Here is a 23,748-nt window from a genome sequence, read left to right as displayed (position 1 = left end):
TGGGTGGGGCTGGAGAGGGCTCTCACAGCAGCTGCCTTTTCAAGGACAACCTCTGTCAGAGCTATGGCTGACCCAAGGCCATGCTAGCAGGTGCAAGTGGAGGAGTGGGGAATCAAACCCGGTTCTCCCAGATAAGAGTCCGCACACTTAACCACTACACCAAACTGGCTCTTAAATATAAATTTGTCCATCAACCCCTCTCCATCCATTACAACACTACACAATAGTTTTGCACAGGCTTCCCCCCCCGCCTTTCCTGACAGAGTACATAGGAGTGGAGCTCCACCTGGGCTGACCTGGGCTCTGGCTGGCCCAATGCACCATGTGCTCCCAAGCCAGGCATTGTGGCCTAATATGCAAATGAGCTCCTGATGGGTTTACAAAAAAAGCCTCGTTTTCCACATTCCTGGAGAGCTTCACTGATGATCCTGTTGGAACAGTGCCGCTGGGCCACCATGCAATAAGCTATATTGCTTTAAAATAATTTTATTCACCACAAGCTAAAATTTATGTTGCCAATTTCTATGCATTATTCCTTTTGTGCAGTTCATGTCTGAAAGGAAGGCTCCCAGATGTTGAAAGAAAAATTACACACAAAGAGCAATCAAAGGAATAATATTTTTGAAAATATTTATCACGAAACTCCTGGGGGTTTTATAATAAATGTTTCTGTATATTCTGTGTAATGAATATGGTTTGAAAACATACATTGACAATGTTTGAAATCTCTGAAGATATATTTTTTTTGTCTTTATAAGATTAGGTTCATGCATTGATGAGGGAGTTAAATGGTAATGAGATAGATAACAGAATAATGTTCAGAAGCAAAAAAACCCTGCTGTATTAAACAATATTAAAACTGGTAACTCTTTTCCCTCTTCTTTTCATCTATCATTCTGAGTGTTAAATGAACATTTATTTTTCTTAATAGTAACCACTTCATTTTTTTCAAAAAAAAAAATAGCCCTCTCTCAACAAAACAAAATAACTTATAAGAAAAAGCAGGAGGGTCTTCTTACATTCACATACTGGTTCTGAGTATAAACAGAAATAACTATGTTTTGTACATAACATTTTAAAAGAGTGTTGTCTCACAATCAGAGTCTAACAAGTTAAAAAAACATAGCATGACTAAGGTTAAAGCATTTGCCCCCCAGTCGAAATAAAGAGGCTGACACAAAATATTGGGAAACGGGCCACTTTATTAATACAACCAACACGGCAAGGGCAACCTGCAGTTGGACAAGCCCTGGGGTCTTCCTCCGACCCCACCAAGTCCAACAAAGGGGCGAGTCACCCTGCCCCCAGCATGAGCCATAAGACTATGGCTAATGCTGGGCCAGCCAGGCCAAAAACTACCCTCCCCTAAACTTGCGCCCCGATACCTAGAAGGAGGCGGATCTAGGGGGAGGCACTACTATGATCCGCATTATACAGCATTGAGCCGTAAAGCCCATCTGCCACTCATGCGCATTGACTGCACTAACAGGTGCAGATGCCTGGGTGCTCACCTGCAAGGTATAAACCCCTTGCTCCTTCTGCCAAGTGACCAAATTAAAACCTCCCTACCTAACTTCCACACCACTGCGAGCAGTACAAGGTAGGCGAAAAACACCTCACCACAGGCCAATCAGGTGAGATGAAAAAATTCCTACCTGGCCTCTAATGAGACAACCGGACAAACCTGTACTAACACAGGGTGGGTGGGTGGGCCGAGAGCTGAAATCAAGCTGCGTTGGTTGGGCGGGGCCGGGGCTATAAATAGCCCCGACGCTCCGCCCGCCCACAGCACCAGGATGGGCGGGAAGCTCTCCAGCCTCCCATCCTTCCGGGGAGGCAAAGAGCAGCCCCGTGGTGCGCAGCCGCTTTGCGGCACGGCCAGAGCGGGGGCGAATAAGTGTCAGATCATTAAACCCCATGATAACACCTCGAATCTTGATAAAAATTAAAGAACTACAATAGTTGGTGTGTTAGATTGTAGCTAAGTAGCTGAGAACATGTTGTTGGGGATGAGCACATGCTGTACAGCTATTTTTCCCCTCAACCCGTATATATTTTATTTTATTCAGATTATGGACATCTGTGCTATCTAATTTCTGCAATGAATCCAATTCTATTGATGTAAAATTAAACTTATTATAAATCAAGAAAGTGAAATTGATTAAATATTTTTGGGTCTTATTTGTTGTACTTTTTTAACAGACAGAAATGGAGGCAAGGACATACCTCTAAAGAAGAGTATCTGTGGGCTGCTAGGAACTGTATGTCAGCCATCAGAGAGGTCAAAGCTCACAATAAGCTAAAGCTCGCTAGGGAGGCTTGATACAACAAGAAAATCTTCTTCAGATATGTGAGGAGGAGGAGGAGGAAGAAGAAGAAGAAATTGGATTTATATCTCGCCCTATACTCTGAATCTCAGAGTCTCAGAGCAGTCACAATCTCCCCCCAAACACACACACACAACAGACACTCTGTGAGGTAGGTAGGGCTAAGAGAACTCCTACAAAAGCTATAGCTGACCCAAGGCCATTCCAGCAGGTGCAAGTGGAGGAGTGGGGAATCAAACCCGGTTCTCCCAGATAAGAGTCCGTGCACTTAACCACTACACCAAACTGTGGTTGGCCTACTGTTGCGTGAAATGGAGAGGACAGAGAGAAAGCAGAAAGCCTTAATGACTTAAAGCTTGCAGAACCTTTGTTCATCATCTTCCAGATCTTTTAGAGGATGGGAGACTTGCCACAAGACTGGAAGAGGGCAGATCCCAATTTTCAAAAAAGGGAGGAGGGATGGCCCAAAAAACTACAGGCTAGTCAGTCTGACCTCTGTTCCAGGAAGATACTGGAGCAGGTTTTAAAGGGATCACTCTGTGAGCATCGAAAGAACAACTTGGTGATCCAGAGGGAGTCAGCACAGATTTGTCCCCAACAGGTCCTGCTGGATCAACTTCAATTTCTTCTTTGATTGAGTGATGAGCTTATTGGATCAAGGAAGAGCTGTTGATATTGTTTACCTGGATTTCAGTAAAGCTTTTGACAGGGTTCCCCATGATGTTCTAATGGGTAAACTAGAGGACTGGGGTCTGGACTTTAGGATAGTTAGGTGGATAGGGAACTGGTTGGAGAACCACTCTCAAAGAATAGTTGTCAATGGCATTACATCTGAATGGGGAGAGGTGTCCAGTGGGGTGCCAAAGGGCTCAGTTTTGGGCCCTGCACTTTTCAATGTTTTTATCAGTGATCTAGATGGGGCTGTGGTGGGGCTACTCATTAAATTTGCAGATGACACCAAATTGGGAGGGGTAGCAAATACACCAGAAGATAGTTAGAATTCAACAAGATCTGAACATGCTGGAAAAGCAGGCAGAAGTGAACAAGATGCAATTTAACAAGGATAAGTGCCAGCTTTTACATCTGGGTAACAAAAAAAATGAGGAACATGCATACTGGATGGGGGATACCCTTCTGGGTAGCAGTGTGTGTGAACAACACCTTAGGGTATAGTGAACCGTAAGCTAAATATGAGCAGCCAGTGTGATACAATGACAAAAAAGACTAATGCAATCTTGAGGTGTTATCAACAGAGGCATAGCATTCAGATCTCAAGATGTCCTAGTCCCACTGTACACTGCATTTGGTCAGGCTGCACCTGGAGTATTGTGTGCATTTCTGGAGGCCTCACTCCAAGAAGGATGTGGACAGCATAGAGCAGGTGCAGAGGAGAGCAACGGGGATGATCAGGGCAGAGGGACTTGGGAATGTTCAGTCTGGATAAGAGGAGGTTGATGGGGGACACAATTGCTGTCTTTATGAATTTGAAGGGCTGTCACTTAGAAGAAGACAGGGAGCTGTTCCTGTTGCAGCAGAGGAGAGGACTCACGATAATGGATTTAAATTATGGATGGGAAGGTACCGGCTGGATATTAAGAAAAACTTTTTTTTTGCAGTAAGAGTTTTTCAGCAGTGGAATCAGCTGCAACGGGAGGTGGTGAGCTCCCCCTCACTGGCAGCCTTTAACCAGCGGCTGGACAAACATTTGTCAGGGATGCGCTAGGCTGATTTTGTACTAAGCTGGGGGTTAGATGGCCTGTATGACCCCTTCCAACTCTATGATTCTATAAAGGAACTTAATAAGAATCTATACACATCAACTAAATATACTTTTGATTGGGGTACTCAAGAAATATTGCATAACAAAGGACACCCAGGAGACATTTTAATGGAAATAACTTGTTTTCATGATCAGTAATGATTTATATATATATAAATGCATTTGCCATGATGCATGTAACCACTTTGCTAAAATGAGTTGCATAACTGACTTGCAAAGGACCTTATATGTTGGCTCAGCAATGAGACGTCTAATTAAGAAAACATACCATTTGATTCATTATTTGCAATTCAATCATTCATTAATCTGATCAATGAGTTGGGAACCTTAATCAGAAATGCCTAGGCATGAGGTTGAGGGCTCAGCTTCATAGAGCCCTTCACATCCCTGAAACTACATGCATCACTGCCTTCATAGGATCATCTAAATTCCATAATGTACAATCAGGAATATCTGATGTACATTCCAAAAGTTAATGAGAATTGTGTTTGGTTTTTAATTTACAGAGTTTAAGTTTCATGGCACCATAACGGTCAAAGAATTTTTGGGCCCTCTCCAGAGTAAATGCAAATGCATGAATGACAGTTGCTTCCATCACCAAGTTATGCTATGGGATTCCATGAAGAAGAAGAGAAGAGTTGGTTTTTATACCCCTGCTTTTCTCTACCCTCAAGGAGTCTCAAAGTGGCTTACAATCTCGTTTCCTTCCTCTCCCCACAACAGGCACCTTATGAGGTAAGTGGTCTGAGAAAGGTGTGAGAGATCAGTGACTGGCCCAAGCCTATCCAGTAGGCTTCATGTGGAGAAGTGGGGAATCAAAGTTGGTTCTCCAGATCAGAGGCTGCCACTCTTAACCACTACACCACACTTGCTCCCCAAGCCATGGATATGTATTATTGTGTAGCTTCTCTTACTATCAGAGAAATAAGAACAGTAAGGAGTACACACATATATATCAACACACACACACATATATATCAACATATATCTCAACAGAGTACAGGCTTCATTTAATAAAACTATATTTGGGTTAGCAATATATGGATTTACAAATCCGTACATTGACTGTAAGACTATGGACATTGATATCCTTGCATATATAGTTGTCATAGCAACTGCCAGTGAAGCACTTCTGGTAGCTTACAGTACCTTCCTGGTGAAACACATATTAGTTTTAACTAGTCGATCAATGTTTACACTGCAACAAAATAAAAGGCAACACTTTCATCCCCCTAAATGTACATGTACAGTACCAACTTCCTAATGTGACCTTATTTCATTTGGACTGCACGTGCCTGCAAATTATAGTATTTAGATCGCCTTTTTCATACCAAAGTGAATGTGTATGCTTGCTAGTGAAAATACATGCTACCCAATGGTCCCTGTACATCCAGATTGCTGTATTGATTTAAATAGAAAGGTCATACTAAAAAGTCACTGGGCAACAGCAGCAACAGCAACAACAAGGATTAAGAGCTTCACATTTCCTGTTAAGATATATGGGGCGGGAGGCTGTAACATAGACGCTCTGCAACTGGGACATGAAAGTAGAGTTTTGTCTAGCAGCAACAAACACAGTGCAGATATTCTTCTCACATCTCCCACTTCCTGACTGAACAGTGCTCCAACACTAAACCGATGTTAAGTGACTCAAGCATTTCAGATAATAATGGTTTATAAACCATTTTTGCTAGACAGATTTCTTCAATTGTTTATTAAAAACATAAATGACTATAAGGGAATTCCCATCTAAAACCAGCAGTTTGCTCCTACTTTTTGACCTTTCTCTCATGAATGGGAGGAAGTCAGGATGTTCCTGTGGCACACAGAATAATCAGTGCTCAGCTCCTGGCAACACTGGGTCTTTTTCAGGCTGCTTTTCTGGTTTCTTCACAATGGAGTCCTTTATCCTTCTCATATGTTCTGTTAAAACTGATGCCTGTTTGAGTTTAAATTGCATGTCACTGGCTGCAATCACACACTTCATGATAAAAGGAACATGAAGCTTTAAGAAATGGAAGCCTTGAGTAGCCATTGCTAGACAATCACAGCATGCCAGACTGAGTTACTATGAGTAAAAGGCAGGGGAAGGGGGCAGGTTCATTTCCCAGAGATGTTTTGACCTTTGGCAGTAGGACTCATTGGGGCAGGCCTGGGCGCATCTATAACCATTGGGTGACTTGTTATTACATACATGACGTTCATATAGTTGCCAATCTCCAGTTGGGTGCAGGGGATCTCCCAGTTTGGAGGCTCTCCTCCTGCTTCAGGGTCATCAGAAAGCAGTGAGGGGACAGAAATTGCTGCTGAGCACTCCATTACACCCTATGGAGATCAATTCCCATCATGTATAATGGAGAATTGATCCATGGGTATATGGGGCTCCAGAGGTAGAGACACCAACATTTCAGCACAGCATCCCATTCCTCTCCTCAAAACATCCCCCAATTTTCAAAAGGATTGGACCAGGGGGTCCAATTTTATTAACCCCCCAAGAAGGTGTCCCTATCCTCCATTATTTCCTATGGAAGGAAGGCATTTTAAAGGAGCATGGTCCCTTTAAATGTGATTTCCAGAACTCCTTTTGGATGTCAATCATGTTTGTCATACCCTTGCTCATGGATTCACCCCCAAAGTCGCCTGGCTCCTCCCCCAAAGTCCCCAGACTTGGCAACGCTTCTTGCATAACACAACTAGGCCTGGCTGCTTGCTATTGTTCAACAGTAGCCATCCTATGAAAGCCGGTGTGATACAGAAATTAGAGCTTCAGAGTAGGGTCTGGAAGATCCAGGTTTGAATCTCCATATTGCTATGGAAGCTCACTAAGTGATTTTGACCAGTTACATGCTTTCACTCCAATTTACCTCACAGAGTGATGATAAAAAGGAGAGAAGCTGTAAACTGTTCGGTCCCCACTGTGGAGGAAGTGGAGTATGAATGAAGTAAATAAATAAAAATACAGCTGAGGATGGGGGGCAAATAAGAGACAGGGTGGGGGATGTTTGAGAAGGAAAGAAGGAAGCAGAGAAAGGGAAGAGGATATGGAGGTGACCAGGAGGAGAGAAAGAGGAAATAATGGGGGGAGGGGATACAGGAAAGTGAGGTGTCCTCCCCATGTCCTTGAGGATTCCTTACTATGCAAATAGGCCTAGCCCAGTGGTTAGCTCCATAAAACTAGGTCATAGTTTTCCTAGATTCTCTCCTGCTGGTGGGAGGAAGCTTAAGACAAAGGGAGTGATAAAGAGTGGCTGCTTGATGGGAAGGAGAGAGAAGGAAGCAGAGAAAAGGGAGAGGTTATGGCCTCTCCCAGAACAAATGGCCCCAGAGCAAACAAATTTATGCAGTAGCTCACAACTGTAATGCTAGTAGCTGAAAAAGGAGAACTTCTGCTCACAAGACTCCACAGCTTAGAGGGAACCTTGCTGGCCAGCTGACAAGGGAGAATTATTCCTGTAAACAAAGAATAAGCCGAAATAAACATGATGTATCTATGTCACTCATAAGAGAAAATAAGAGAAGCCATGTTGGATCAGGCTAATGGTTCATCCAGTCCAACACTCTGTGTCACACACTTTTGGTGTAGGCATGTCATATTTGCTTCTTCCTTCTCCACTCCTGGTACATTCACCCCCATCTCCCAATGGCTGGTCTGATGGACCTGGCAATCTATGTAGGAGGGGAGGAGAAGAAATTGGGTTTATACCCCACCCTTCACTCAGAGTGGCTTACAATCACCTTCCCTTCCTCTCACCACAAAAGACAGCCTTTGAGATAGATGGGGCTGAGAGAGCTCTGAGTAGCTGGCTTTATGTGGAGGAGTGGGAAATTAGACCTGGTTCTTCAGATTAGAGTCTGCCGCTCTTAACCACTACCCCAAACTGAGGTTGAGGACCCCTGGGAGATGCACTGCCTTCACAAAGATGTCGTGGTCCGGCACTCCGACCACAGATCCAGCACACAAAGCCATCGAGAGACTGTCCCTCCCTGCCTGTTGATGTAACACAGGACAGTGGTGTTATCTGTTAGCAGAGCAACAATCTTCCCCACCACCATGGGGCGGAAAGACTGAAGAGCAAAATGAACTGCCAGCAGTTCCAAGTAATTTATGTGGCAGTGAGTCAATTTCAAAGGCCAAGGGCCCCTCACACACAGATCGTCCATATGAGCCCCCCAACCCCATAAAGATGCATCTGTTGTGATAGTCACAGTTGGTGCAGGTAGATGGAAGGGAGCTCCCTGACAAATGTTGTCCTTTAACTTCCACCATTGCAGCATTTGAAGTGTCACCGGTGGAATTACAAACCTCTTTCGAGGTGAGTCCTGTAACGGGCGAAACTGACGGAGAAACCAAAGCTGTAGGCCTCTCATCCTCAGCTTCGCAAAGAGCAGCACGCTTGTAGTCGCCGCCATCAGCCCCAGCATCCGCTGCAGCTGCTGCGCTGTGCCCCACTTTCGACTCTGCAGAAGTTTGACAAAGTTGATAATACCCATCGCTCTCTGCTGAGGCAGAAATGAGTGATGAAGGTTTGTATCCAGCAAAGCCCCTATGAACTGAACTAGGAATTTATGGCACATGTCCACTCACTGAAATACAAGTGCTCATTAGACTTGTGAATGGGATTTTGTTTTATTTTTGTTATTCATTCCAAAATGTATGGTTTTGGCATTGGGTTGTTTTGTATGGTTTTGTTTCATTATTGTTTGTTTCATTATTGTCATTTCATTTTCATAATTGTTTTGTTATTTATTTCCCATTGTTTTCAATGGAAAACATCACCTCTTCTTGGATCTGTACATTCATGGTTTTTCATCCAAATTGGATGACCTGGATGGGGTGGGGGGGTGGGGCTGTAGTGTTCCCTATAGACACACATGTTGCCAAATTTCAGGCAAATAAAAGTGTCCCCTTTGAAGCAATGAAAGGCACCCATGTTTAACATTAAAGCCTATGGGAGAACTGATAGGAAAGATTCCAAACAGCAACACAGACAGTAGGTGACCCGTAGTAGCATGAGGGACAGAAGACAAAGGCCATTTTGTAACATAAGGAAGATAAAATATCTGGGCAGCAGCAGAACACTACGGTAGATTTGCTTGAAGAGGGGATAATGTTTGGACAGCAACAGGCAGGGCTTTTTTTGAGCAGGAATGCCCAGGAACACAGTTCCAGCTGGCTTGGTGTCAGAAGGTGTGGCCTAACATGGAGAGTTCCTGCTGGGCTTTTTCTACATAGAAACCCCTGGCAACAGGAAAGCAGAGGAGTGCAAACTGCAAGGAAAAATTTGGCAGGAAAGGAATTGGGAGGAGAGAGGAAGGCAAAATCCCATCCCATATCCTTCAGGATTAGAATAACTCACACATGTATGTAATCCTACTGGTTTAAGGTTTGCAGCCTATTGGGAAAACCCAGAGTCTCTCTCCTCCTCCCTCTAAGGAACACTGTTTTTTCTTTATGCCTTCTATTAGGAAAGGTGGCTGCCTTGTAAAAGTTAAACCAATAGAGGCAAAGACTGCAAAAATGAAAGAAGCTAGAACAAAAGGAAATAAAAGCATGGTGGTAGTGGTTGGCATAGGCTGTTCAGATGGTGAATTAAAATTACAAATTACACAATTTTTTGTAATTACTGTAATTAATACCAAAAGAAGCATTCAAATCTGGTGCATACACAATCATCTACACACACTTTTTGTGCTTTCTTATGCAAAAGTGCTATGTGTGAAGCAGTCCTCAGCAATTGGTTGTTTTTCCCCCCACTCCTTGGAAAATGGATACTTGTTCTGCAGTCACAAGAGAATAGAAATATTACAATTCACAGTGAAAAATGTATTTGCAAGTAAAGGGGGAGGGTTCCAGAGAATGTCTACTAATTGTGTGCCAGTCCCGTGAATAATTTGCTGCAGTACTGGTTTGATTCACTCACCTCCTTACCTTCTCACTTTGCTATTCTAATATTTTGATTCAATTTGGCTTATTGATTTAGCCCTGCTTTGCTTGACCTTACCAGCGCTGTTTCTGTTCTTTTCAAGTGCCACTTTGTATTGATTCCAGCATAAACCTATAGCTTCTATAATTAGTCTAACAGTTCTCAGAGGCTGCTTCACTTCTGATCAAGGTATCCATGGATCCGCTCAGGAATTTAAAATAGTTGTGTTGTCGAGGCCAATTATTTTGGCAGGAGCATCACTAACATTTCATTTATACAACTGCTCTCCAAAGACCGAGGTTAACAAGCTATGCTGCACCATGGTGCTTAGCTAGGCAGCAAATGGGGTGCCAGGGATGTCAGCGATGCTGAACTCCCCACTGCAGCAGTGGAAGGTTTTGATCACTAGAGGCTGACTGCAAGTGACCCATAATTCTCAGAAGGAAAAGCCCAGAGCATAGTCAATAGCATTCCTGAACTGATAGATCTTAATGAGAGGAGTGAGATGAGAAGGTATGCTGATTGTTGTAAAACCATGCCAGAGATGAAATAAATGCTTCCAGGACCACGAACCTCCAGAAATGCAATAGCATATATACCAGTATATAGTTTACTATATATTATTTGTAGAGAAAGAAAGTTTAAAACAACAGGAAACATGCATGTAGAGTGTCATATTGAATAATAGTATATGGCTGTATTTCACTGTCCCTCTGTAACTCTGATACACACCTGCACAATACATTATTCAATATAATTAATATATGAATGCAACAAATCATTTCATCTGTGGTTGCAATCTATGGTAAATGGTTGCCAGTTGCAAAAACCTTACAAAAACAGAAATGCTAAGTAAGAAGTATGAATTGAACTGAAGACTTTTTCAGGACCAACATTACATACAAGGCAAAGTACCACAAAAATTGCAGTTTGTTGATATTTTCCTTTTGTGTATGTATGTGTGTGTGTGTACAGGGTGGGGGAGGCAGAGAAATGGGAAGCTGTATTTTTGATGGGTTACAGAAAAATGAGGGGCCCCTTTAATGGAGGTTTAATGTGTGGAAGCTTTCCATGGCAAAAGGGTAAATAACATCACCTGACAAATAACATCCCATTAAAACCCTATTAACAGGACAGGATATTTTTTTTCTCCAGGCAGTTGTCAGCTTTGCCACCTGTGCCTCCACACCACCATAAGAACATTTACATTCATTTTCTGTTTCAACACTGGCTAGACAAACATCATATTTCTAAAGAGCTTAACAACATTCAAACACAAGGGTATTCTGTGTTTTTCACAAGGACAAGACAGGTTTCTGCCCTTCGCAAACTTCTAGGACTATCCATAATCCTTTTCTTGCTTCACAGCTCATACATCTGAGATGACATCTGTATTGTTTCTATCACTACTTGGCTAACTGTCATTGATTGATTTTCAAATGAAGTATTGAACACATCGGCCTTCATAACTAGGTTGTTTGGGGTGAGAAGAGTAAGCAATGTGTAGAAATTGTAATAAAATAGATCTAGCTGTGCTTTCAAGAGAAGCTTTTCACTCAGAGAGAGAACCCCCCCCCCTCCAAAAAATGTGGGAAAATCTTCTTCCCTGGAGGTAGTTAAGAACAGACTGGATGAGTCCTAACATTGTACAGCTTAAGTCTAGGGAATCCTGCAACTACAGCAGATTGGACTACTAGATGATCCAGGAAGAAGAGTCTCTGCTTCAATGTTTTTAGTTAATAATATAATGAGTTGCCTCTAGGTATTTGCAAAGAAAGACCATAAGCAACCAAACTTTAGAGAAAGGAGAGAACGATCCCTCTAGCACCACCTACAGAACTGTATACAAGCACACTATTCTGGCACTTATTAACCACAATTTGTTTTCATTTTTTCAAACTGGTCACTGATCAATAAAACTGGTCCAACTTTGGTCTTATTCCACACTTTACCGTTAGAAAAAGCAAACAACCTCCAGGTCCTCATTTCAGGGATTTTATCCACCCTATTAATAAAACAGAGTCATATGAAATCCACATGTATGTATCCTACACCATAGCCACTTTAAAGAAAGCACTTCCAGCTCCGGTACTCTCCTTTGCCTTCTTTCTTAATATATAAATAAATAAAATACATAAATATTTCTGTTAATGATTCTCTTTTATTTCAAATGCCTCTCGGTCTCACTGCTTCCATCACACTATCAAATGCCAAATGTGAGGGGTTGAGAATGTAAAAGCAAAAATTTTGCCATGAGAAATAAGCACTGTTGTCTAATTAGTGATGAGCAGTAGCGATCTCCCATTCAGTCTCCCCTGGGCTAATTCTCCTTTTCCTTTAATCACCTACAAGTTTGCTTCCAATATCTTAGTCAGAAAATTAACTACATCATTTTTAAAATGAAACTATTTATTCCTAATTACACTGGTGGAAGTGATGAATAAAGCAATTTCCTACTGATACCTTTAACTGACCACAGTAGCCTTGTATTATTGCTTAGCTTTATTTTTATGGAACTCACATTCATGCTGAGTTTCACAGAGAGATAAAGAAAACCACCCAGAGATGTCATTTGTATATATCAAATCCAGTAGAATTATTAGCAAAAGCCAGAAGCCTGGCACATTGTTTTTCAGCATTGGGCATGACTTATTCATGTTAATAGGGTTGAGTCAGAATCTGTAGTTTGAAAAATGTGTCTGTGAAATGCCTATTTGAGCAACAGACTCCTTCAGTCTTGACAATACTTTGCTCTCTAGGCTAATCTGAACTTGAGACATATGTGTTGGTACAAAACTATTTTTGACAGATGCTAATTTTACATCCTGTAATCAAAGTGATTTAGCAAGGAGCCATCCCTTATGTTAAGATGACAACTAAGTTTTATCCATTATTCTGGAAAAGGTATAGCTGAAACTGATACAACCATGAAACAGACAGATCAACAGATCTTACTGATCATTCACCTCACACCATCAAATAAATGGCCTACAAACTAGCTGCAGAATACAATGTGGTTAGTGTTGCTATACCTGTAAGAAATCTTCTTCCAATTATCTAATTCATTTTGATAAAGTACAACTTGTTTTTATAATTATTTCATGTAAATGTCTTAATTGTACATACCTTTTCTGCTGCTTGGGCAGTGCAAAAAAATATTGGAATGAAGGCAAGCCATACTATACAGGTAGTGTACATAGTGAATCCAATGGGTTTGGCTTCATTAAAATTCTCTGGGACACCCCGAGTCTTGATGGCGTACACAGTACATGTAACCATTAGAAGAATGCTATACCCTAAGGAACATATGATTTGTAGATCCGTAATGTCGCATTTGAGAACTCCTCTTGCTTGATCTGGTTCCATAGTCTTCTGTTCATCATAATCTACAAAACTGTTGGGAGGGTCAACTGCAAACCAAATGAAAACCCCCAAAAGCTGTACTGATATCAAACTCGATGTGATTGCTAGCTGTGATGTTGGGCTAATAAGCCTGGGTGCTGTCACTGATTTTTTGCCCTGTTCAAATATGCGATAAATACGGTTTGTTTTAGTCAACAGAGCAGCATAACTTATGCACATCCCCAATCCAAGGAAGATACGTCGAAATGAGCATACTGCAACATCTGGCTTGGCAATCATTAAGAAAGTGATGATATAACACAGAAATATCCCCGTCAATAAAACATAGCTGAGTTCCCTTCCAGAAGCCCGCACAATGGGAGTGTCATTATATCTAATAAAGGTTGCCATGACAAAAATGGTGGCAATAATGCCAAGCATGGCCAGGAAGACTGGAATGACAGCCCACGGGGAATGCCACTCCAGCTTCACAATAGGGATGGGGCTACATCCCGTGCGATTCTCATTGGGTCGTTGATTGTAGGTGCAGACCTTGCAGTTTTCTTCATCAAACTGGTATTGGTATCCATCACACAGCTCACACTGCCAACAGCAGGACATCCCTTTAATAATCCTCTTTCGTTCTCCTGGTTTACAAGGAAGACTGCAGACAGAAGAAGGGATCTCCTTCACTCCTTTGCCCCACTGCATTTCGTCAATCTACAGAGAAAAGAATGGAAAGTCAGTGGGAATGGTTGTCTAGATACAAGAATGAAAAAGTACTAGGTAACTGAAGAGTTTACTGGAAAAAGAAAAAAAATGAATATGTGCAAAGATGAAGTTTCCCTTATAATTAAGCAGATTTTTAAAAAAAATGCATAATATTTGGGTATAAACCGTAACACATGAACGTTACTGCATACAAAAAGTTTAAAAAACCCCAAATTTCATAAATTAACTAATGAACAAAAGAAATAAGGATTATTAGACAAAATCCACATTATTTAGATCAGGGGTGTCAAACATTTGCCCCGGGGGCCAAATCAGCCCCCCAGAGGGTTTCTATCAGGCTCCCAAGCAACTGGATGTCTTTTGCTTCCTTCTCCCTCTCTTGCTTCCTTTTGCATCTCAGCTTGCTTTGCAAGGCTTGCTCAATTGCACAGGAGCTACAGAGCAAAACCTCTATTTTCTCCATAGGCTGAGGCTCCTCCCCCTCCTAGTCCCCTGGGGAAGGCAGGAAAGAGCCAGAGCTTCCTTTGCCCAGTACCCCCTGGATCCCCTGCGAGAAATACAAAGAAAGCATCTTTAAGACCAACAAGTGCTAATGTTTTAAGCATGTTTTAAGGTTTTTTTTAAAAAAATATTTAATTGTGTTTGTCTGTGTCCTTTATAAAGTTTATATCTCTGCTATCTAAAATAGGTACACATATGGCCTGACAAGGTCTCATTTATGTCATGTCTGGCCCTCATAACAAATTAGTTCGACACCCCTGATTTAGATGTTCTATTTTGTTGGATTAGTACTGTATTTTTGAACCACATGGGTATTTTCTTACATAGTGCTAGACATGTAACTACACAGAACTCTTAAGAGATGAAAAGCCATTTTTCATAGCCATGAAAAGCCAGTGTTCATAGAGATCACTCAGAATATAGCTTAATGCACAAAGGGTTTTGAATGTGATTTAGGCATCTATCGCTGTAATCTTCAAAATCAGCTTCTGAGGTTCAAAGTGTAAACTAAGCCACTGAGCTTAATGCAACGTCTTTGAAGAAAGTCTGTAGAGATGCAGTCATTCGTTTTTTTTTGTTCATGATATGGAGATCTAGGGCCAGTTTGGACATTATATTTTTGTTAAGACAAGTTGCTCTGTGCTTGTTCTTCAGTGCACAGATGTAACAGAGTCAGCTAGGCATAATGGATAATAAAGCAATAACTACTTCAGTGTGATTGTGGTAGGTGAATACTGTGTCTTCATGATCACAGAAGGTAATGCTGGCCAATGACCATAATCCTAACCTAAGCAGTAGTAAGTTAGAACATACTTTGGAGCGTGACTTGAGCAACAAATGTAATATCTGAACAATTTCTTGAGTTGGAACATAAGAACATTAGAGAAGCCATGTTGGATCAAGCCAATGGCCCATTTAGTCCAACACTGTGTGTCACACTGGCCAAAAAAAAAAAAATTATCTATCTATCTATCTATCTATCTATCTATCTATCTATCTATCTATCTATCTATCCATCCATCCATCCATCCATCCATCCATCCATCCACCCACCCACCCACCGTGGCTAATAGCCACTGATGGACCTCTCCTCCATATTTTTATCCAATCCCCTCTTGAAGCTGGCTATACTTGTGGCCGCCACCACTTCCTGTGGCAGTGAATTCCACATGTTAATCACCCTTTGGGTGAAGAAGTACTTCCTTTTATCCATTTTAACCTGACTGCTCAGCAATTTCATCGAATGCCCACAAGTCTTACATCTGAGTATTTCTACAACTTTCACTGTTAAGTTGCTCTGTATGGGTACAGAAGGTATAAGGACTGTGAAATTAAGATGTTTATTAAGCATCACTGTAACTAGGTCAGACGCAACATCCACAATCAACAATACCATTGAGGCTTCCTAAGAGACCCAAAAGCATGTTATTTACTATATCAAGTATAGTGTAAGAATTCTTTGATACATTTTTCAATTTCAAAAAGCCCCTTAGATTAATGAGTTAATAAACGTGATGCAGTAGTCAAAGTGTTGTACCAGGATCTGGAAATCTTAGATTCAAATATGCTTTCTACCAGGGAAGCTCTCTGGGTGACTTTGGGCCAGTCATATACTCTCAGCCAAGCTTACAGGGTGTTTGTGAGAATAAAAAGAGGGAGAGAATAATAACGTAAGCCACTTTAAGTTCCCACTGAGGGAAAAGGAGAGGTATGAATGAAGTCAGTTAATTAATTAACCTTATTGATAGTTGCATACCTGGGCTGCCTACTGTTTCATTTTCAGGAATTCAGCCTAATACATTATAGCTAATGTATCTTCTCAGGACATCAGAACAGAGAAAAATCAAAAGTTTCTCTTAATGCAGATAATATTATGTGCTTGCTTTGGTGGAAAAACTATTTTATAAATTTGGAAAATTACTTCAGTCATTGGACAAATGTAGCTTTATTACAGGATATAGTAATAAAGATAAATCAGAGTAACTGGATTTCTATATCCATGAATTATCGCCAATTCGGCTCAAGATTGGTTTGGTATAATAAATGTTATTTAAAAAGCAAGATACTTAGGTATCAGGTTTTCTGATAATTTAAGATATTTGGCTAATATTAATGGAAGCATTTAGATACAGAAAGTTAAACACTTATTTAAGAAAGTTAAAGAAGAGTAAGCATAGAAGGAATAAATTAAATTACCTTGGCTTGTGAGAATTTGAACAATTGAGATTTATGTTCTTTCTTTTCCTACTGTCTTAGTTAAAAATATTTTGGGGTGTTTTGTTTAATTTTAATGGCAGATTATAAGAAATGAAAAGCTGGCAAATTTTGTTGGTACAGAAAAGCAAATTAAGACCAAAATACTGCAGAACTAGTTAAAGGAGGAGGTCTATCTTTTCCTAATTATGAGACTGCTCATTGATAATGGATACAAATAAGGTTACCCAGTCCCTCAATGCAGCCAGTGTGTTATGGGAGGGGGACTTATCAAGAGTGGGAGGGAGGCCCAGTAATTGTTGCAGCAACATGTATACATCACTTTGATGTGACCCAGAAGTGATGTCATCATGCAGCAATGTCAAGGCAACACTCTGGCATTTGAGCAAAAACGCAATGGTAAATTTGGCTTCTACCATAGAGTTTTAGTCCAAATACCAGAGCATTGCCCTAACTTCACTGATACGATGGTGTCTTTCCAGGTGACATTGGAAGCGACATAGACACATAACTGCAACCTTAACTAGGCCTCACTCTTTTTCTGGTTAAGTCCTTCCCACCAGCCAGCTGATCAACAACAGGGCACTGGGGCATGGAGGCAAGGGATCCCCACCTCCACCAGGGGGTATGGCAACCCTAAATACAAAGTCAGTATGATACTTATAAAGAAGTCAGTGTTAAATTGAGGAATTAATCCTTTTTTAACCTTGAATAGTAAATCTGACTAAAGAAAGAAGTAAAGAACCAAATGCTTATGTGCAAAGTTTTTCCTAAAAATGTGTTCAGGACTTAGGACAAACACAGAAGGAGGTTTAGTCCTACAATTTCCTCATTGGTTTTGTTTACAACTGATCTTGAGTTTATTAAGATAGCAGTCTTTGTGATTTTTCTATGTGGAAAAAACAAACAAACTAAAGAGTGATCAAGATGTTATTGTGAAGGGACATTCTAATAACAAAAGGGAACTTCAAAATATATCAAGTATGATTTCTTCAGTTCCAAATAAGGGAGTTTTAATATTAAAATTAGGAACTCAATTAAGACTATGTCAATTAATACCCTAGGAGGAAACTGTAATGAATAAAAGAATTATTAAAAAGGAACATTTTCCATGTTCAGACAAAAGGCAAAACTTTTTTTTTACATTACTATGGGATTGAAGTTTAAAGAGGATAGTAATGGGCAGGACTTGGTTCAAGATATCTTCTTTATTGTTCCTGGAATTGTTCCTGGATGGAATATAAAATGCCTTATGGAATGACATCTCACACCAGATTTATTAAATAAGATACACACTACCATTAGGTTTAAATGTTGAAAGAGTAAAGCTGATCATGTTCACTTTTTCATCATTGATGGAAAGTTAACTGAATGCAATATTATTGGCTATCTATTATTAAAATTATTAATGAAACAGGATTATAGCCCTAAACAGGATTATAGTCCTCTAAATCCACTTAAATTGATTCACTAATTGTTAAATTAAACCCACTATTTTTTCTTCAAAACCTCTTCAACTGTTACCAAGGAAGTATGGAATTATTAGTCTGGAATTTACTGTTGACAAAGTAGTTTATGCCCAGTACTGGAAAATCCGTTATGTCGAAGATAGATAAATGGATAATTAAGATACTAGAATTAATGGTTAATTAAGATACTTGAATTAGATGAAATGAAAAAACTTGCAAGTAATTTGTTCTTAGTAAGAAACATATATAGTAAGGATCATGTTTCTATATCTTGCATACTGAACAGGTGCAAGGTATGCATGGAAAAATTGCCCTACTATACCCTTTCTTGAACAAGAAAACTCCTTCCCTTTTCAGCTTTTGATCATGTTGCACTGGCTAGAATAAAGACATTTGATATGCTTCCTTCTGGTCTTAACCAGCTCTTTCTCTCAGACCCATAGTTCCTTTCAGAACTTACTTCAGTTTAATGCTTAAGTTAAATAACAGCCAGAGTGCTGAACTAGAAAGAGGACGACTGAATAACAGAGAGTCCAATGGCCTATTGCTGTGATCCAAACATCCAAACTGCTGTGGGGTATGCACACCAAAGAAGGAGAGGGAAAGTGACAGAATGAGAAGAAGTTGGGCCTTGGATTGTGATGTCTTCATTCACTCTTACAATTTTTTAAGAATGTTAAGATCCAATCCTACAATAACAAATATTAAAATGAAAGCTAGAAATAGAAAAAGAGTAACGGCGCACAAAGCACAATTTCTAATTCTGATTCTATGATCCATCCATTCTATGATTTAGGCAAATCACAGACCTAGATGACATAAAATTCATAGCAAAAGTTATATGTTGCTAAGCTGGTATGAAAACATTTCCTTACAATGTACCATGTCAGAAATTAGGTGTAACAGCCTTTTTTAAAACAAACCAATACAAGTGAAATAAATAAATTACTCATTGCACAAGAACAATAGTATAGTATAGTAGCTGGCCTCATTAGGGTCAGCAGGAACAACAAAATCAGACCACCATTTCTGCATAGCCAGATATCTCCACAAATATGCATCTCTTTGTAAATTAAGAAAATGTCACCTATGCCCTCTCCAAAAGATAGCTCATATAGAGATGCCAGCCTCTAGGTAGGACATTGGGATTCTGCCCATCTCTAGACTAGATCAGTTCCCTTGGAGAAAATGGATGCTTTAGAAGGTGGACTCTATGGCATTGCACCCCACTGAAGTCCCTGTCCTCCTCAGGCTTCACTTCCAAATCCCCAAGAGTTTCCAATCTGAATGTGGCAACCCCTACCCACCATGCCCTGCTGATGGCAGGGAGGACCTGGAAATCCTACAGTTCAAAGAGGACTGGACATGCCCTCTAAAGAGCATGAGTGTTAGCTGGGGGAGGGGGGAATGAAATTAGGGAGGAAGGGGGAAAGATCAGGCTCGACTGAGTCAGCACACTTTATGTTATCTTGAGGAGAGATTATGGTTGGGGGAGGCATACCATGTGGCACACATCTCACTCCAATTACTGCCCCACACCCATCTGTTCTGGATATTATAAGAATCCTAGACAGTCCTGGATGGAATAGGATTGGAAGAATTTGCTATAAATGAGGCATCACATTGCCTTCAGTCCTAATTAATTAGTATAAGTCATTTCTAAAAATGGCTTGCTGTATCGTAGCTTATGGCAAGGAAATTATGAAAAGCTACCTGTTAGAGAAATCACTGACAAAGTCTTGCAAAGTCAGACTGGAGGAAGATGAAGACCTTAACAAAGAAAAAAATATATTCAGGTCCATTTTTTAAAAGGCCACATTCAGACATCATGACAAACTTCTGTTTGTCTGTGCTGGTTTCTAAAGACAGCTTGTTCTTGTGCTTGTATCCTACCTTGCTTCCTTTTACGTGTACAGCAAGAATGAAGATTTCCTGTAAACTGGCTGTGATGCCAAAAGGAATGCTTGGGAAAAGTGCAGTCTGTTTTCTCTCACAAACCAGAATTCCAAATTTAGATTTAACAGGAGTTTGGTATCCAAGTTTATGGGGAAGAAACAACTTCTCAGTTTGCTTAGATCCGTCCTTTCAGTTGTCATAGCAAACTGACATTTGATTACAAGCCTTCTAAATGAATAAAGCTTCAGTCAAACTGAGTGTGTGTAAGTGGAGGAAGAAGCACATAAGAACTAGTAGCATTTCAGACATCTTATCACATCCAGTTTCATTGCCAAAAAATATTGTGGTGAGGACATGATTCTGCAATACACATACAAGATCCCACACTGGGTCACTGGCATCTTCATTTGGAAGGATGTTTGTAATGCTGGGAAAGACCTGAAAACTGAAGTGAATTGTTGTCAGTCAGAGTTAACAATACAAGGCAGGTGTGAGATAGACCAATGGTCTGACTCAGTATCAGGCAGCTTCATGTTAAGCACCATTCCTGTTTCCAAAGTGCCCATCCCTGTGATTCTTCAAGTGCCAGTTAATTAGGCTAAATATTTATACTGAATTAAAGTGACAGATGACAAGCAGTTGCACACATATGTGGTCTCCTCTAATTCCCTCAGCTAATGTAAGGTTTAAAATAGCCCATCAGAAAGAGTCTGTTGGCACAAGCATTTTCTGTTTATCACTTTACATTATGATATAGCTTTTGCAAATGATGCATAAGAACCCAGCTGCTCTTTCCAGAGCAAAACCCCAATCTATTTATTCCATGAAAGAACATGATGTTATGCACTGTCAGCAAAATCTTTCCCATTGAAATGAGTTGGGGTTAAAGGAGAGATGCTGTTTAGTGGCTTATGCAGTAGGAATTCTGCCAGGCCAATAGTAAGACCGTCTGATTTGTGCCTTTAATATAATGAAAAAGTTAACTGTAACATTTATAGGGAAAATATATAACAACACTATAACTTTTACTCTCATTCGCTCTCGTTTCAGTCCAGTAGCCAAAAGATAAAAAGCATAACTAAGTCAAAGGAACAAATATTTGTTGTAAATTCAAGACGGGAAACTTCTGAATGACCTTAAAATAGGTATTATTCCAGCTGGTACTTCTATGGAGGTGGCAGAAAATAATATAATGTAAAAGTTGGATACTGGATTTTAATATTGTTTAACACCTCCGGGCCCATGGCAGTCACCCTGCATCATGGTCCTGTGTACCCTAATGTTCTATGTAGATGCTTGGGGCATTAGGCTTGCCATTTGCCTGCCTGTAGTTGGGAATTTCCCAATGTCAGACCCAATCTCTTGCCCTCAAGAAATCAGGGATGGGAGGGAAAAAATGACTGGGGAAATGCCTCCCTGAAGCTCTAGGAATCACCCTCATCTCTATAGTTTTACCATAGAGATTAGAAGAAATTCCCAGAGTACAATCTGGAATTAACATAATATCCTCCTCAAACTACACCCTCTGCTGCCACTGTTCTTAAAAGCAGACGTGGACTATTGCACCCTTCTTAAATCTTCTTTCGCAAAGCCAAGCCGAGAGAGAGAGAGAGATTGGCAGCCCTAAGGGAAAATGATCCAACCTAGGATTGCCACGTCTCCCTTACAACTCGTTTTGTTTCTTTGAGCACCTGAAGTGGCAGTGTGAGCACATGGAATTTCTGCATGTACTAGAGCTTCCCAGGAGGCTACTTCTGTTTTTCATCAGAAGTGATGTCAGCATGCCAGTGTAATGCTGGAGTGTGCTCCCATCCCTCCCCCTTTTCCCTCCACTTCAGGTGCCTGTGGGAGGAAAATGGGTTTCAAAGAGGTTTCCTCCTTTAAGGGGAGACTTAGATGCCCTAGTTATCAATATTGTCTAGTTAAAGGCCTCTAACGATACTGATTTAACAATGAGCCATCCTTTGTGTTAAAATGACAGCTAGGTTCTTTTCACCTGGAAAAGATACATTTGAAAAAGGCGTAGGTATGAAATGGATGAATCAACTGATTCCGCTTATGCTTATTTATCGTTTAACCCACTCTGTTGAATAAATGGTCTACAACTAACTGCAAAAGAAAACATGGTTAGTATTACCATACCTATAAGAAACGCTTCCCGACACAGTCAGGAGATATTTTTATATTCCAGATTATTTGGAGAATGAGTTTGGGAGCACCTACATGCTAGCTCTAGTAGGAGTAAGAAATGAGGTTCAACAGGCAACAATCATAATGAGGTTTATTACTCAACCAACCAAGGTCAACACTGAACTCCACCTCTTTCAGACACTCCCCCAAAACTACAGAGTCTGAAGAGGTCCACACTACTCCAGCTAAAAGCACAGTACCCTCAGACATATGCAACACTACCTGTATATTTACTCTCCAGGCCCCTGCTTGCAGAGATGAGGCAGATAGCATCCACAGACAAGACTTTTGCAGTGGTGAAATGTTCTTCCCCATGAGGCTTCTCCCTTACTGTAGGTTTGTCAGATTCAGGTTGGGGAACTCCTAGAGATTTGGGGATGGAAACTGGGGAGGCCAGGGATCTCGGTTAGGTATAACATCATAAAGTCCAGCCCTCCAAAGTATCCATTCCCCACCCCCCAGCCCCGGGAATTGATCTCTGTAGTCTGGAGATGAGCTGTAATTCCAGGGTATCTCCAGTTCCCACTTGGAGGCTACCATCCCTACCTTACTGTCTTCTATGTGCCAGGCCAAAACATTAATCCCCCCCCCCCAGGCTTTTAATTGAACAGTTTCATTTTAGCTGCTATTTTTCAATGCCTAGGAGTCAACTTGCCAACTTCCAGATGGAACCTGGAGATCTCCCACAGTTACAACAGATCTCTAGAGATCAAGAATTCTGGGGAAAATGGCTGCTATGGAGGGTGGACTCTATGGCATTATATGCTGTTGAGGTTCCTTACCAAGTCCCACCCTCTCCAGGGTCCATCTTAAAATCTCCAAGAATTTCCCAACCTGGAGTTCACAACCCTTCCAGGGCCCATTTTATGAATATTATTTTATGTTGTTGGATACTGCATTTGTTTTAATGTTTTCATTATTGTACAGTTTTCACCTTATGTGTCATCTCAGTAATTTTGTTTCCTTTAGTTCTGTTCATGCCATCACCAAAATGAAGATCACGGCCTGCACTGTTTCACCCATTACTGAACATTCACAGTGGATGCAAGAGAGAAAGACAAATACCAGTGTCTTTTCCAGATAAAAAGCTCTTGATTTCACACTTGCAATGAAATGGCTTTATCTCCCCCCTTGTCAGCTTCTACAGGTTAACACATAGTTCTTTTTATATAGAGAACCATTCTGTGAAAGACAGAAGTGGTTTTGTTTGGCTCAAAGTGGAGCTGTTAGACTATTTGATGCCTTTACTATGTGGTAGATCTATAACAGGTTGTGAGCATCTCAAATGTGCTTGCAAGCTTTTAAAGACATTACTGCTTAAGTTGGAATCAGGCTTGGCAGCTGCTTTAAAGCATGTGACTTTTCTTAAAAGC

General features: G+C 40.7%; 1 protein-coding gene across 6 annotated transcripts in view; it reads right to left on the bottom strand.

Moving 5' to 3' along the window:
• Positions 1-23,748, bottom strand: part of GRM7 (glutamate metabotropic receptor 7) — an 870,101-nt gene that overhangs the window by 152,913 nt on the left and 693,440 nt on the right. For 3 of the 6 annotated variants that reach the window (XM_060239598.1, XM_060239595.1, XM_060239596.1), the window contains exon 8: positions 13,158-14,093. The exons of 2 other annotated variants lie outside the window; for them this stretch is intronic. In XM_060239598.1, coding sequence (XP_060095581.1) covers positions 13,158-14,093 — 936 coding nt within the window. Of the gene's footprint in view, positions 1-13,157; positions 14,094-23,748 lie in introns of those variants that run through there. One more of the 6 variants, XR_009555437.1, reaches the window with a different exon arrangement.

The sequence above is a fragment of the Heteronotia binoei genome, chromosome 5 (genome assembly GCF_032191835.1).
Source record: "Heteronotia binoei isolate CCM8104 ecotype False Entrance Well chromosome 5, APGP_CSIRO_Hbin_v1, whole genome shotgun sequence".
NCBI lineage: Eukaryota > Metazoa > Chordata > Lepidosauria > Squamata > Gekkonidae > Heteronotia > Heteronotia binoei.
The sequence above is the reverse complement of the archived record's forward strand: the minus strand, read 5'-3'. Positions and strand labels throughout refer to the sequence as shown.